The following is a 16,044-nucleotide window of genomic DNA, read 5'->3' on the forward strand; positions in this document are numbered from 1 at the left end:
GAACAATAATATGAAAGATTTCTTATGACAATGCTGCTGTTGATGTAAACAATAGACTGAACAACAATGGCATGTGGTAATAAAGAAAAACCATCCATTTTGGAACAAAAAGTTTTCAGCCCATGTGTCTCTACAGGCTTAGAATTAAAAGAGCCTCAACACATGTAATTTAACTAGGATATAAACTCAACATGAGTTGACTTGATGATGTTTTGAGAACAATTCAGCTGATTAGAGACAAACATGTCTGCACACAATTTCATGAGATTCCTATATTTGTTTATATCTCCAGTCAAGCCCGTAAATAAAGACAATCTTAAGAAGTCCCTGAAGCTTTTTGCAGAATTCAGATTTTTCTTTAATGAAAATTGTCTGACAGGAAGTTGAAAAAATGGGCGCAGAATTTTGATAATTAAATTAGAATCAATTGTAAAATGTGGAAAAATGTGAAATTTGTTCTCCTTAGCATTAACATGGAAATCGTGATTCCAAATTGAGGTTGACATGGAAAAATGTTTAATCACCTTTATTTAATTCCATTTAAGATTGGGGGTTGGGAAGAGTTCTGATTGGACTGGAACAAACTCCAGTTCCTGCTTCTTTTTCATTCTGCTTCCATTTTCATTTGGAACTGAGTGTTTACAGGGCCATTTTAAATCTTTTAAAGAGGATTTTATTTCTGAATTAAAGGGGAATTAAAACTCATTTAAACGTAGGCATTGTGTGATTGGCCAGAGATTTGAGGTGGGTGTGGTTAACATGGAAAAACGTGAAGTGTAAAGTTGTCACTTCTGCATTTTTGTGGAGGTTGCACAAAAAACTCTTAACATAAAGGAAAAACCAGTGGAATCTGGCTCAGGAAGTGCAGCTATCAAATTGCAAGCTTACACGGATAGTTTTAAGTGATTGAGGTGGTGAGAAAGTATGAAAATGAATACAACAAATGTATATAAAGACAGTAAACAAATTAAATAAATAAAATATGTTGTCGGAAACTACCAAACCAAGAGACTAGGGATGGAAATGTTATTGATATCAATGACATTATCAATTCTGCCCATCAATCTGGTTCTTTATGGATTCCCTTATCAATTCCTGACCAAATTTTCTATGAGGAAACAAGTAGACAACAAGGATTTGTAGGGTTAAAAAACTTTGACTATATAATATCATAAAAAGAGTAAATTTTGAGTTGAGAATCTTTGTCTTCTTGTCAACAAAATTCTTCGGATCAATAATACCTGCAAACTGATCTGGATGCTAAAACTAAAGATCTGGTGTAAAGAAGGGAAAATAATACATTACTTAATATAAAAACTCTGTAGGTTTACATCAAGTCAACCAAGAATGCAATAAAATAAACACTGGCCGCCAGATAAAGGAGGATGACAGTGTTCGTTTATCTTGGGTGTTAAGAAGCATCTTTGCACCCTGGTAATGCAGATAAACCAAGAGTTTACGCTCTGATATCTATGATGTCATTAGCTCAGCTGTTGCTAAGGTAAACACTGCATATCAATGAATTCATGGTGATCTCTGGAGATTTCAACCACACCTCTCACTGCTCTAACTCTACAAAACTTTGTGTATACAACCTTTTTTATCTTTTTAATTTCTCTTAATTTATACAGCAAGTAATTTCCTATGGAGAACACTGAAGTATTATTACGTTAAATCCTAATTTTCCATTAAAAATGTTCGATCTGATGAAATAAGAGTCCAAAAATTCATATGTCTGTTTTGGCTAATTAAACAGACTTTCAGGTGATGAGGTCAAATCTATGGTTTCATCTCTATCAGATAGCCGTTTAATGAATGTGACTTACTGAATCAACATGCTGAGCTTCTTTATTAGTCCCGAATGTAAGTTCAATGCATTTCCCAGCACAGCTGAGCCCTACTTCCACCTGAGCAAAGTCTAATGACACACTGCTATTTAAAACACCTGTGTGGGTGGGTCCTTATCATCTTTGTCTATTAATTCATATGTAACGTTTGTTAAGAGAATATATCACTCCTTCACAGAACAGTTCTCCATTATATCACGATTAGCGGTAAAATGATCGATTAGTATGAAGCAGAAACGTCACATACTGTGTGGTTTCAGTGTTAAAACATGAGATGGAAGGACTTGATAATCAACAATGGGGATTTTTTCTGTTTAAATAATTTTAAATTGGACATTTGGACTTCTAAAAATTAGTAGAAATGTAACAGTAAACTGAAACAAGTGGAGGACAGATTATTTTATTTTGAAATTATATAATAAAACTGAAACCTTAAAAGTTAAGAAAACTGCTCCAACTCTTCTGAACATGTTACATTAACATGTAGAGATAAAACTTTTATCTTTATATAAATTTTTATATAATATAATATAATATAATATAATATAATATAATATAATATAATATAATATAATATAATATAATATAATTAAAGCTGCATCTAATGGGGATCCAACTAAACTAAATAATTACAGTAAAAAACATTTTCTCTGTGTGTAATCATATGTTTCATAATTCACATTCACCATTACTTATGATGTAAGAACATTATGACCAACAACAGGGCTTTCCCAGAAGTCTCTGCTGTCACCAACATTTCCTTAAAATATAAAACTTTATGATTGGTTTGTCAGCTCTAAAATTAGAGTCAGTTCTTAGTCATTTTCCAGCATCTTCCAGCCATCAACTCTCTACGGTTTCATAAATTACTCGTAAAAGGTTATTTCTGTTTTGCAATAAAATAAGATTTTGAAAAAGCTTTGGCACAATCATCCAGATGCAGTTTAACCAAAGCATGGAACTATCCAATTTTATCTGCAGCTTTTACATGAACGCCTTCTTCAACACGCCTGAATCAAATGACTGAATTCCCTTATCCGAATGGCATTCAGCTCTCCATAGGCCTGGTAACAAACCATTCGTTTAACTCCGGTGTATTGGAGAAGGGATGCATCTGAAAGTTGCAGGACAGTAGCTCTCGAGGCCTAGACTTTGTCACGCCTGTGCTAGACTGATCAAAACAACCATGCTGGTTGACCCTCAGCAACTCCTGGTTGAGAAATAGGATGCCATCCTATAGCTAAATGTGACCAGACTGGTGACCAGCATGAGGAGGAGGTGGAAGCTGTTGTGGCTGTGTATGGATCTTCCACATGGCATTGAGGTCATTGACCCTATAAAATTTAAAAAAAAAAAAAAAATGAAAATGGCCAATATGTGTTGTTTTTTCAGTACAATCATTTAATCCACAGAGGAACTCAAAATGAGTGAATACAAACAGCGGAATATTAGCGGGGATAGTGGGACATTTCCTTACTATTTGCTTTTAAAGGGTTTTAGGGTTCTAGTGGCCTTTATTTGACAATTTATTGCTTGACAGGAAAGAGGGTCTGAGAGAGCAGGGAATGACATGCAGCAGATGGCCCCAGGCCAGGACTCCAACCTGGTCCGGCTGTGTTGAGGAGCTGTTGCCTCTGTATACGTTTTGTGATGAGTTTATTTAGTTAATAAAACACATTTTTCAGTCCAATGTGAACTTGTTGTAGGAGTCGTGACGCTGTATGTTTTACACTATAGTAAAGGGGTGCCAAAATCCATTCCTCTAAATCTACTATCCTGCAACTTTTAGATGCAACCAATCAATCAAACAAATGGCTCGTTACAAGGCCTCTGCAGAACTGATTGACATTTGATTCAGGATAATAGCTCTGGGGACCGGATTTGGACACCCCTGAGTTTGATTGAGATTATTCAATCCTCTCCACTCCCAGATTCTAGAGGTAATCTGGTGATCCAGGCTCTGTGGGGAGGAACATTTGTTCGTCTGTTGTTTATGATCCTCATTAGCTACAGCATGGCTGCAGCTATTCCTCCTGGGGTCCGCCAGCATTTTAAAATAATACAGTTCTTAAAAATAACAAAAAAAGCTAAACATAGAGGCTTGAATACTGTTGTCATCTTGGGGGTTTAGATCTTAAACTGGCTCAAGATGTGTGACTGGCATCATTTAAATCTAACGACAAGAATACCAAAAAGATAATAGGGATTTTGGCACATTTTTGGTCGTACTAACTACATGTTTAGCTGTGTTGCTCATTCCACGGAAACATGATCCTTAGATGTTATACCTCTTTGTAAAGGTGACTAATCAGGCTTTCTGGCGACATACAATATCAACTAGTATTATTAAAGGGGAGAAATAACTGACCAAACACAAATTTGTAATAAAACAACAGTCAGCCATCATTATGTTTTCATATCGATCTTTATTTCTAACATGACAAATGGCTCAACTGCCTATAGTTTTCTTACCACCACACTTCATAACGGACTGTTATTGAGCTGAATAATGTGGAAACGAAGGTGTAAAAACAAAGAAAATATTTTTCTGTCTGAAGAAAACAGATGGGCGCTACAGTTTTAGCTGCTTAGATCGATCTCTTACAGGTGCTTTAATATTAGTGCTGCAACAGCCCAACTTTATTTACAACCAAAGGGGTTTCATTTCTGTACATATGAAGACAGTGAGGCACATTAGAACCACTGGGTATGAGGACTTACTGGAAATGATGAAAGAATTTATAATGCAAACTGAAGAATATAAACAAAGAATAAACTATCTTTGCTGTCAAGAGGCATTAAGTAAACATTATGCCACACCTTGACCTTTCGGTGTGAGTGTGGTGAAAGAACAACAGCTGGTCGAGACTAGAAAGTTAAATATTTAACACTCAATCAGTCATTACTGCCCGAACGGGCAGCTTTGTTTCTGGAGATGAACTTAATTTCAGTCAGCGCTACACAAACTGTAAACCAAGCACGTTCCACAGTTCCGGTTAATGTTTTACACAGTCTGGGAACTTTAATTTCAGCTTATCGCTTACGGACATTTTAAACACATTACATGAATGCAAACAAACCCAGTTTCCAGTTTTTAAAAGGTGTTCCAGGTTTAAGCTAACATAAAGCATCTTCTGTGTATGAGGATTATTTTCATCCTGATAAAAAATATCAAGTAGTAACTATAATGTTTTTAAGGAAGCACTTTAGGAAATTATTAATAAATTCTGATTAGTATAACATTAGTATAAAATGGGTTTTAAAATGTGTGAGAACAAAAGTCTTATTAGCAAACATCCTCTGTGGGTGCCATTGATTCCTTTACATTTAAATATGTGCCAACTACAACACTTTCACTTTGCCCACATCCAAATTAATACCCGATTGTTCTAAACTGTCTTGTTTTACACCTCTCATAAACAGAAGTACTGTATTTAGAACCTGGAGATATATCTAAAAGTCAAAAGGCGGAAGACCTCTCTGTTGAGCTGAAAGATAAGCTGTGGTAAGGCATAAATCATAAGGGTGTAAACATTTTAAGGCTTTGATTGTTTCAAAGATTAAAGATGCTTCAATAATTAATATATACAAAACGGTTGGAACCATTAGAACTCTTCTATGAGTTCATCATCTGGCCAAATTTTGCCTGGTCAAGTGAAGAAGGAATAATGTGACAGTAAAAAAGGTTTTGGGAAAAGGGGGGCTGGGTGTGGCGTTATATGATCAGCCACTGCAGCAGTCAACACCGAAGAAAAATCCAACTTAGTACCGCCTCCCACCTCTGGGTCCTCCACTGATGAAGACAGTAGGTTAACTACACACCATCCATTGAGAATTAAGTTCAGATCAGCTAACCGAGGTTGATCGAACACTGGAATCATTCATTTAGAGCAGGGGTGCCCAAATCCGGTCCTCGACATCTACCATCCTGCAACTTTTAGATGCAACCCTTCTACAACACACCTGAATCAAATGACTGGCCCGTTACCAGGCCTCTGCAGAGCTGAATGACATGCAGATCACATTTGATTCAAGTGCGTTGGAGAAGGGTTGCATCTAAAAGTTGCAGGATGGTAGATCCCGAGGACCGAACTTGGGCACCCCTGATTTAGAGTAAAACTTGAATGTCGCTGCGTTATGTTACCCAGCAACCAGGCTATATATATATATATATATATATATATATATATATATATATATATATATATATATATATATATATATATATATATATAAGCTCATGCTGACATACTGACATCTTACGAAATTCTCTCAGTCATCTGAATATATTATTTATTTAGGGAAGCTGAAGGCATGGAACCTGACGACCATCGACTTTCAAGACCAAATGTCCAAGCTGTTTACTTTCAAAGTCCACCCAGCTGTGTTTTAGTCAAACTGGTGTGAACATGGGCCGGTTCACTAGAATGCACCAAGATTCTGAGACTCAAGAACTTATCTGGACCCAGTGCAAGAACCAGAACGGTGTCTGTCTAAAAGCACTAATAGTTCTATGGGTCCAGGATCAATGGACCTACAACACAGCAGTACCACTGGAGCAGGGTTCACCAACTCCGGACCTCTTGGGCCAATGTCCTGCAGGTTTTAGATGTTTCCCTTCTGCAACACATCTGATTCAAATTAAATGGTTCTCCAACAGCTTGTTGTCAAATTCTGCACCAGCCTCTTAATGATCCATTGACTTTAATCAGGTGTGTTGCAGCAGGGAAACATCTAAAACCTGCAGGACACTGGCCCAAGAGGTCCAGAGTTGGTGATCCCTGCTCTAGAGCCTCACTGACCCTCTGCAGAGATGGAAGACCTGCAGAATGGATGAACACCTCAACAGTGCTGCATCAGTTAGGAATTTATGGTAGAAAAACTAGATGGAAACAATGCAGAGAAAATGGCAGAGCTTGTTGAACAGCACTGGAGACTGTTAGCACAAGGAAAAGGATACTTTGAGCCAATTTGTCTAAAAGTGAACTATTTGGCACTATGCCAAACAAATGCTTAGCACTGTTGATGACATGCAGCCAAACACAGAGGCCCTTACAGAAATACATGATCCTGAGGTCAAAGGCCTTTAACGAGGATGATGGTTTGTCTTTTAGCACCAAAGTAACCCCCACAGTAAAACGCAAAGAAAACACTGAAGTGGCTTCAGGACAGGTTTTTGACTGTCCTCACCTGTTCACCGCCAAATGACCCCCCAGTTTCTGAGACAACCTCTTTTCATTTCTCAGATTTTAAATGGTAAATGGTTTGTATTTATATATATTTTACTGTACCTGGAACGATACCCAGAGCACTTTACATCATACATCACATTCACCCATTCACACACATTCACGCACTGTTGGCGGAAGCTGCCATGCAAGGCGCTCAACCACGACCCATCAGGAGCAATTACAACTCGACTTGGCCGAGCCGGCAACCCTCGGGTTACAAGACGACCGCTCTACCTTGCTCAGCCACGTTTTCTCCTTTAGTGAGCACCAAAGTTTGCGAAAGGTTTACTTTAAGCTAACTAAATCCATCAAGTGTTAACACATGCTAAAGAACTATATCTTTTAAAGGATGACTTTAAGCATCATATCTAACAAACCAAATTCCCACTTAATTTGCACTTTAAATAGATGATGATTACTGACTACTGAGGCCTAAATGCTTCACACTGTTGTAAAAACTGAACAGGTAGAATAAGAACAGGAAGACCTTTTTCTGTATATACAGTTCTTAACTTGAAATCACATGAACTGAAGAAAAACGAACACATGCTGTTTGAGACGTTCCCTAAAAATAACATAAAACAAATTAGAATAGCTCTAGTAAAAAGGAACCTGTGCAATCATGCAAGATGCATCAAATCTGGAACCATCACACTGATTAGCAGATTTACAGATCTAAGGGAAATAAGTCAACATATCATTTCAGGTTAAAGCTACTCGGATAGAAAGAGCAATGGGGCGGAGCTGGTTTTAGAGGTCAGTGAACTCTGTCTGGTCCATTGAACATGCAAACATTAAGCTGCTGGAAAAACTTGGACAAGGATGCGGAAACTGTGTTTAATTCCATGTTTTCATGAACAAGTGATATTCAAATATCCCAGTAGTTCTCAGAAAGTTTATGTTTGTGCGAGGGAATGTGTGTGAGTGTGTTTTAGAAGTTGAGGGCCACAGCTGCTAGAGGAGGAAGTTACAGAAATGGCCTTTGCAGAGCAGCGTCATGTGAAAGTGTCACCACTTTTTAACACTTCCTGTTTCTTTTCAGCTCCAAGGCATGACACAATATGTGGAGTCGTGCAACACAGGAGCCTTTCCAAAAGAATATTTTATCACTGCATGCATTTTTCTAAAAAACATGACTTTTTTCTCCAAAAAAAAAAGAAAAAAAAGCCAGGACTATCAAAAATTACACAATTAAGCAGTTTTAAAAATATGTGTATTGCTTTCTTAAATAGATTTAAAAAAGAAGAAAAAAACATATTCCTAAACTAAAAGTGGTGTTGTTTTGGTTTAGCTAAATAAATCAATTGGGGTCATTTTTGTTTGTAAATTGTTAAAATGATGCCAAAAATGAGCTTCCATACCAAGACCTGTAAGTAATTCATTTTTGTGGTGGGATGATAGATATTTCTCATAATCCCTGCAACTGGTAAATTATATAAACGTTTATATTGGATCCTGGATCTGTGCAAAGCAGTTATTAAATATAAGCTAACCTAGCTTAGCAAAGAGATTTTAAACACCTTAGAAAAGCTGGCTGGTTACACCAAAAATAGACCCTGACTGAATACTGAATTTTCTGGGGCTAATACACATTTTCAGAATAAAAAAAAAAGCCTTTAAAGTATTTAATATGTTTAAATGGGACATTTGGGTCATTGTTTACTAGCATTGCAACAACATATTTCACAACCTTGCTAGGAACTTTATCTAAAGATGCTGCAACAACCTCTGCTGAGCGACGTCTGCTCAAGGTGCAAACATAGTACTGACTAACTATGCAAGAGCACCATTTCTAAAGAAAAAAAAGAAAAACTAAATCAACTAAACACAAATTTCCCTTCTTTTTGTGCCAAGTCTAGTCTTAACTTGAGGACAAAGATGTCATGATTATAGATTTTCTTGGTCCAATTATTGTCAAAGACATAACCATGATCATCACTATATTTTATGTTAATTTTGCAAATCTATAAATGTGTACAATCATGTAACCACCACTTATAAATTTAGTTTATTTCTATCATTTAAAGCCAACATAACAAATGTAGAGTAAAATAACCAAGACGACTCATTCCAAATAAATTCCCTCTGCTCCGTAAACAATAAATAAATCCTACATATTAACTCTCAGAGAAAACAAATGAAAAGGCTTCCGACCTCTAACTGGACTTGGGAGGGAAGATTTGTAATTTATAGTCACACAAAGATGTAATTCCACTTCTTCATCACTCCACACAAAACTAAAACAAACGGATGCCATCTTCTGTTGTCCTTCTTCTACCTCGTCTTGTTTTTTTCCCAGCAGTTGACACGCATCGCCATGTTCTTGGGTTGTATTTTCCACTCTTTTGAGGATGTGGTACACTACATCTTTTCTGGTCCTTTTGAGCCCCGTTTCCACTAAGCAGTTCTGTTCAGGCCAGTGTGGTCCACTACACAATTTTGTGTGTTTCCATTATAAAAGAAGCCCATACAACCAAACCACTAGGGCTGCAACAATTAGTCGATGTTGTCGACAATAGTCGACAATGAAAATAGTCAACAACTAATTTACCCGTCTACTATTGTAGGCAAAAAAAAACACCTACAGAGTGAGACATTGTCTTCTTCCCTATCTCTGCTGAGAGTTGCACAACGCACATGTGCAAAGAAAAAAAAAAACAACTTACAGAGAGAGACATCGTCTTTTTTTTTTTTATTTCTGCTGAGAGTTGCACATGCGCAATAAAGTCCACCAAGGGAAAAATATGGCGGCCGACCGGGGAATAGAACAGCAACAGAGGACGTCAAAAGTCTGAAATAACTTCACGTTAAACTTACAAAATAAATTAAATACATGTCAGATTTGTATAGTGGACCTTGTGTACCACGGAAGTACGTCTGCAATGCTCGAACACTTAAAGAGGAGACAAGTCAGACGTACATAACAACAACCTCATGCAAGATTTCAAAGCTGAAAGTGAAATAAGATCCATTTAATAATTATAAGATACATAATCCGATTGGTCGACTAGTCGTTTTAATAGTCGGTGACTAATCGACCATCAGAATAGTTGCAGCCCTACAACCCACACTGCACCATTTATGGGCCCCCTTCAGTTGTAGGTCCATAGGAAAATGGCACGGTACAGTTAGTGCAGAGCTATTGGACTCTAACGATAACATCCATTGACTGGCGGACAAAAAACGTCATTGCCCACGACACAAGCAAGTGCAAAACAAACAACATTGCCGTTTCAATTCATGCTTTGGCTGGACATTGGAAAGATAACAGGAAAAGGATGCCTGCAAACAACACTAAGTTCTGGTCGTACAATGTGGCATGTATCATTCGTACAAAGAACCAAAAGTCAAGCAGAACAAAAACAAGCTGTTGTTTGGCCTCCGTTTTTTGTCGCATCACGTTTCTTGTGGTCACACTAGTATTGGTCATTTGGACTAAACCCTGCATGCAGTGGCGGTTCAAACTTCCGAACCATACCGGCCTGGACCGAACTGCTCAGTGGAAACGAGGCTTTTGTGTTTCCCCATGCACAGACATAGTTTTCATTCGTTGTTGTGTAAATGCTTTTTTTCCTAATTCCTAATGGAAATTTTGTGTAAACAGGTCCTTATTTTCAATGTTGTGTTAGATAAACAGTTAAGTAATTTAACAAAAATACTGAGCATTTACCTTTAATGTAAAAAGGCAGTGGTTATCCTGCAGGTGCAACTTTTTATGGCCTTTTTACTTACCTGCTGGTGGTCCATTTTCCACAATGACACACTGATCTATCCTATTAAAAAAAAAAAAAAAAAAAAACAAGCAAGGATGATTTAAATCTGTTTTTTTTGGAGGGAATAACTCTTCCTCTGTTGTACTATCCCACCACAACCAGTCTCTTCTACAACTCACACAGAACAAAAGCAAAACAACACAAGCGGCAACACATGGATGTAATTTTATTTTCATTCTATGCAGAAGTTGCTCTGACCTGCCGTAATGGTACGGACAAAATCCTTTACATAAAGTGATGATATAGAGGTATCTTTATGATTAATTAATTGTGGCTTTTAATACTGCGATTAATTGTGAAATTAAATAATCATGACATCCTAATGACTCAATTTGGCCTGACTTCCAGCTGTGTTGCTTTAATTCCATCCAACATAGAAGCCAATTGTGTCATAATGTGGTTTCAGTTTACATATTTAGACCCAAAAGACAAAATAATCAGCATATACAAGGCGAGACAAGAATGAACAGACGAGCGTGAACATGCACTACAGTATGATTCTGACCACAGAAAAACTGACTCACCCTCTGTAATCATAACTTAGAGGCAGCTGACTGCAGCCTGCTGATAATTTCTCACCCAGAAACACATAAACACACTGGTCCCTTTAAAGTTTCAGTCTGGTGGAGCCTGTGATTACACACATGGCGAAAGGTGCAGCCATTAAAATTACAAAGAGAAGAAGAAGTGAACACTCCCCAGTGTTTGATCAGGGCCATCTCCGTCGACACGCCTGCAGCCGAATCTGCCGCCGTGCAAACAGCCCGCATTCACAATGTGTTCATCCACGTCAGAGCTGGCGAATCAGACGGGATTACAGCTGGAAGGTCCAGCGTGAGAGCGCGGGAAAGTTTGGCTGAAACTGAAGAGCTGAGCCCCTGCTGGAGTTCCACAGGAAGTCATGTTTGTCCTCAAGAGGGGTCAGAACATTAAGTCCAGATCCTGTAGAGAATCACTGTCAGGAGGAAAAGACCTCAGAGAGGACAGATTTTAACTGTTTCTCTGCTGAATTTTGGATCTACGCAGATATTCACTTATAATGTATCCGATTTTTTAATTAAACCAGGATGAAGTAGCTTTAACACCATGATTAGATAATACAAGGCTCACGCTTAACACTGATGTTCCTAACTTTGTTGTAGTTGCAGCAGTAAGAGAGGTCATCTCTGGTAAAACGATCACATTTCAGGAGTAAAGTTTAATCTAAATTAAAACTCATCAGGGATCATCAATACACAAGTCCTGTTTGCAGATTCCCAACATCCAAAACAAAACAAAAAAAAAAGGATCAAAACATCCTTCATCAGCTTTAACAGTCTTTAAAAATTAGAGATTGCAACCATAACAGAATACATAAAGCCTCTGATAACAGTTTGACAGGTAGAAAATGTCTCCTCAGTCCTCGGGGTTTCCCGCCAACTTATCTGCAATCAAAAATATAACCATCTAATCGCACTGCATTTCATCAGCTAAGGCAGGAGTTTGAATCATAAGCATAGTTACTAGCACCTCTAGTTCTGACAGAAATACCTTTTTATTATGAGTCAGTTACTTCTCAGTAACTGTGATGAGGCATCAGCTTGACATAGTTCAGTAAAACAGAATGATTGCACAGCAAAAAAAAAAAAAATTAAAAAAACCCATGATGTGCACGATGGCGGCGCTCAATCCCACAATATTTTGGTTTCACTATTTGCACAGCAACAGGAAGCGGTGACGCACGGCCCATTTTTACCTGAGTCGACATGGTTCACAGTAACAAACCTAGCAAGCAAACAGGTTGAGCAGTTCTTATTTTCACTACCCTCTAGTAATGTGCTAGCATGCTAATTTTACACCAATCAATCCAAACAGCTGTGGAGACACTTCAACACAAACACTCACCGGTCAGTTTATTAGGTACACCCATTCTTTTGCTTGTAAACACAAATACTATATAATCAGCCAATCACATGGCAGCAACTCAATGCAAACATGGTCCAAGACGACCTGCTGAAGTTGAAACTGATCATCAGAATGAAGAAGAAAGAAGATTTGAGTGTCTTTGAATGTAGCGTGGTTGTTCGTGCAAGACGGCCTGGTCTGGCATGGTCAACCTTCTCTAGGGTTTACACTCCTGGGGTGCTTCACGTGTCAGCTAAGAACAGGAAACTGGGGCTACATTTCAGACAGATTCTCCAAAATTAGACAATAGAAAATGGAAAAACATTTCCTGGTCTGATGAGTCCTTATTTCAGCTGCCATGTTCAGAAGGAAGGGTCAGAATTTTACATAAGCAGCACGAAAGCATGAATCCATCCTAACTTGGGTCAACAGGGGGTTAAAACTGATTTATATCCTGATCTGAATCAGCCTCATCTCTGATTTTTGTGAAATGTAAAGGCCAGGTGGTTTCTCTTGCACCATTAACTGACTGAGACAAACAGTCCAGTAATTGCTAGAAAAAAAATCTACAGAGTTTCTTTAAATCCCATTGAGTCTTTAAGTTTCACTTCTTCACTTAACAGAAATTTAACATATAACTTTGCAAAGCTGGAAGCATTTTATTTGCCGTGGGAACCCTTGAAAGAGCTGATAGGATGATGTGATTCCCCAGGCAGCAAACGCTACAGTCCAACAATGACCCTCTTTATAAAACACTGCAAATGCATAATAAATAATTGAGTCAGCTGGGATTCTTGTGCAAAAAAGGGGCAGTTCAGACATTACAACAAGCTAATTTTTCTACATCATGCAATGTCTCTTTGATAAAGGATGTGAAATCCACCATATAGCATCAGTCAGAGCTGATGAACTGTTAAATGATCACCAGGGTGACAATGTTCAAGGTGTTTACGTTTACTGATGACAGCAAGGAAAAACATCCAGGGAGGCATTAGTCTGTTCAGAACCTCTTGGTTTGCTGCACATGATTTCTGTCTCCTAAACAACTAACCAGGGAGTCCCAGTATGCATACAACATCTGCGTCAGCTGTGGTGCTGCAGCTGCTGCCTCCGGGTGTCAGGTGTTTGTCGACTTCTAAAAGCCTGTGACACAACATCCGGCACGCCCACTTGGGATGGACAGAGCAGGTAAGAGCGATCAAGTCCCACAGGTAGACATGCCTGAAAGCCGGCCAAACAGGAGGCTGGGTGGAAGCGAGCTTACAACTCTCACTGCACATCTTTGAATCGGCAGAAACACTGACTCACACCCGATATTCCCATAATAATCCACAACATGAGCCATCTTATCTGTCCACTGCTAAACTATAATAAATATTCTATAATAAAAACATTTAACAATGCTGCTGAGCAGCACTTGCATTTCATAAAGTGTTTGACTGACCTAATATATTATCTATATAACTCACATCATTCAATAGGTAACAATATTGGTTATAAATTACATATAACTAATCATATAATGAGTCACTGGAAATATCAGGCAAGTATTAAGGTGCTTTTAGGCCACTTGCAAGTAGATATAATAATATCCTGAGACACAAATGGAGAGCTTGAATCATATTTTAAGTCTTATGATATTCAGACAGAGAAAAACACATTCAATCTTGGAGCACCAGTCACACCATGAGCAGCACATACGTTAAAAAGGGCGCTTTGAGATCACATTCAAGTTAAACCAAGTAAATTAAACTACATCACAAATCAAACACACCTCACATAAAGACATGAAAACACAATAAACTCATTTTAAAGCCACAAAATCACATTCATGCCTTCATAGAAATATTTAAACCACCCCCGAAAAGATATTTTAAAAGAAACATACTGTTAACTAAGTTTATTAGCGAGTCACAATATATTTCATTGTTTTAATATTATGGGATGCCTATAGACACGTGGCTACTTTAAAAGTCAGCTATATTTTAGGGCATTATGATACGCCATTTGGAGTCGAAGTGTCACAACATAGGCAAGAATATGAATAATTTCTAAATACAAGTATATATCTAGTCAATTTAGAATAACTACTTCTCAATATATGTCATACGTGTACATAATAAGATGTTTAAGAGACTTAGAAACAATAATATAAACATAAAGCTCCATTTGGAGCAGCAGCAGTCACAAAAAAGTCTACCAATTCCCCAATAAACTCATTTTAAAACGATTAAATCGTTTTATTAATGTTATTAAATAAATATAGATTTTCTTTCAAGATGTAAACAAAGAACTGCACAACAAATGTGCATCAAAGTCACAACAGGTTTACTTATGAGAGCATCTTAATGGTTTTAAAGACCAAAAGGTCTGTTTAAATTCACTATACAGAACAAACGCCTGACAGCACAAGTCTCGGTGAAGTATATAACCAGATCTCGATCGCATGTGAGTGTGAATAGTCGAATTAAGCTTTTAAGCGTCACTTTAAGGTTGTGAAAACTGTTCTTTAGTGAGTGCGGAGACTGGGCGTTTCAATGGAATACACACTGAAGCTTATATCACTAGATAATGACTATTAAACTAGTCGAAAACAACCTAGAATTGCACAATGCATATACACCGTTGCTTACGTCATTTGAAAACTCTCAATGACACAGAAAAAAACTAAAACACATTGAAAATGAGCACCGCGTCCACCTTTGCACTTACCTGCATACCAGGAACTTCCATGGTTACTTCGAAGTATGAACGCCCTTTTCCTCCTCCAGGTTTCGGTGTTTTCTTCTTCTTTGACTCTACTTTCTTCTATCTCCTCTTCGAGTGTATTCACAAAACGGCCCCTTAAAAGAATAAAAAGGTATTGCTTCGAAGTAAAGCAATATGTCCTTCAGAGGAGACGACTTGTTTGCAAAGGCAAAAACAGGCAAACTACAAACACGAATTGAGAGCCCGCAGTAAGAAAAAGTATTGAGCAAAACCAGGATGACGAGCTGGTTACTGCCTACTTCAAGGGAGGAGCGACAGCGTGCGCACTGTCGACTTCACTGCAACTATAGATGTCTACTGCCACCATGTGTTTCCATCTATCTATCTATCTATCTATCTATGTATCTATCTATCTATCTATCTATCTATCTATCTATCTATCTATCTATCTATCTATGACAGATTTTAGTTGAAATTTGTGAATTATGCTGCTTTCAAGTACCACTCGTAAGCTTCAATGTTTAAACGCATTGCAAAAGTTTTCCATTATATTATTATTTTTTTTAATCTTGGTATTTCCAATACACAACCATAAAAGCA

The 16,044-nt window shown here is 37.7% G+C and overlaps 1 protein-coding gene across 3 annotated transcripts in view; it reads right to left on the reverse strand.

Moving 5' to 3' along the window:
- The window catches only part of stk26 (serine/threonine protein kinase 26), a 32,428-nt gene extending 16,708 nt beyond the window's left edge, over window positions 1–15,720 (reverse strand). For all 3 annotated transcript variants that reach the window (XM_041985989.1, XM_041985988.1, XM_041985990.1), the window contains exon 1: window positions 15,448–15,720. In XM_041985989.1, coding sequence (XP_041841923.1) covers window positions 15,448–15,468 — 21 coding nt within the window. In that variant the 5' untranslated portion in view covers window positions 15,469–15,720. The remainder of the gene's footprint in view (window positions 1–15,447) is intronic.
- Between the last annotated feature and the right edge of the window lie 324 nt (window positions 15,721–16,044).

The sequence above is a fragment of the Melanotaenia boesemani genome, chromosome 5 (assembly GCF_017639745.1).
Source record: "Melanotaenia boesemani isolate fMelBoe1 chromosome 5, fMelBoe1.pri, whole genome shotgun sequence".
Lineage (NCBI taxonomy): Eukaryota > Metazoa > Chordata > Actinopteri > Atheriniformes > Melanotaeniidae > Melanotaenia > Melanotaenia boesemani.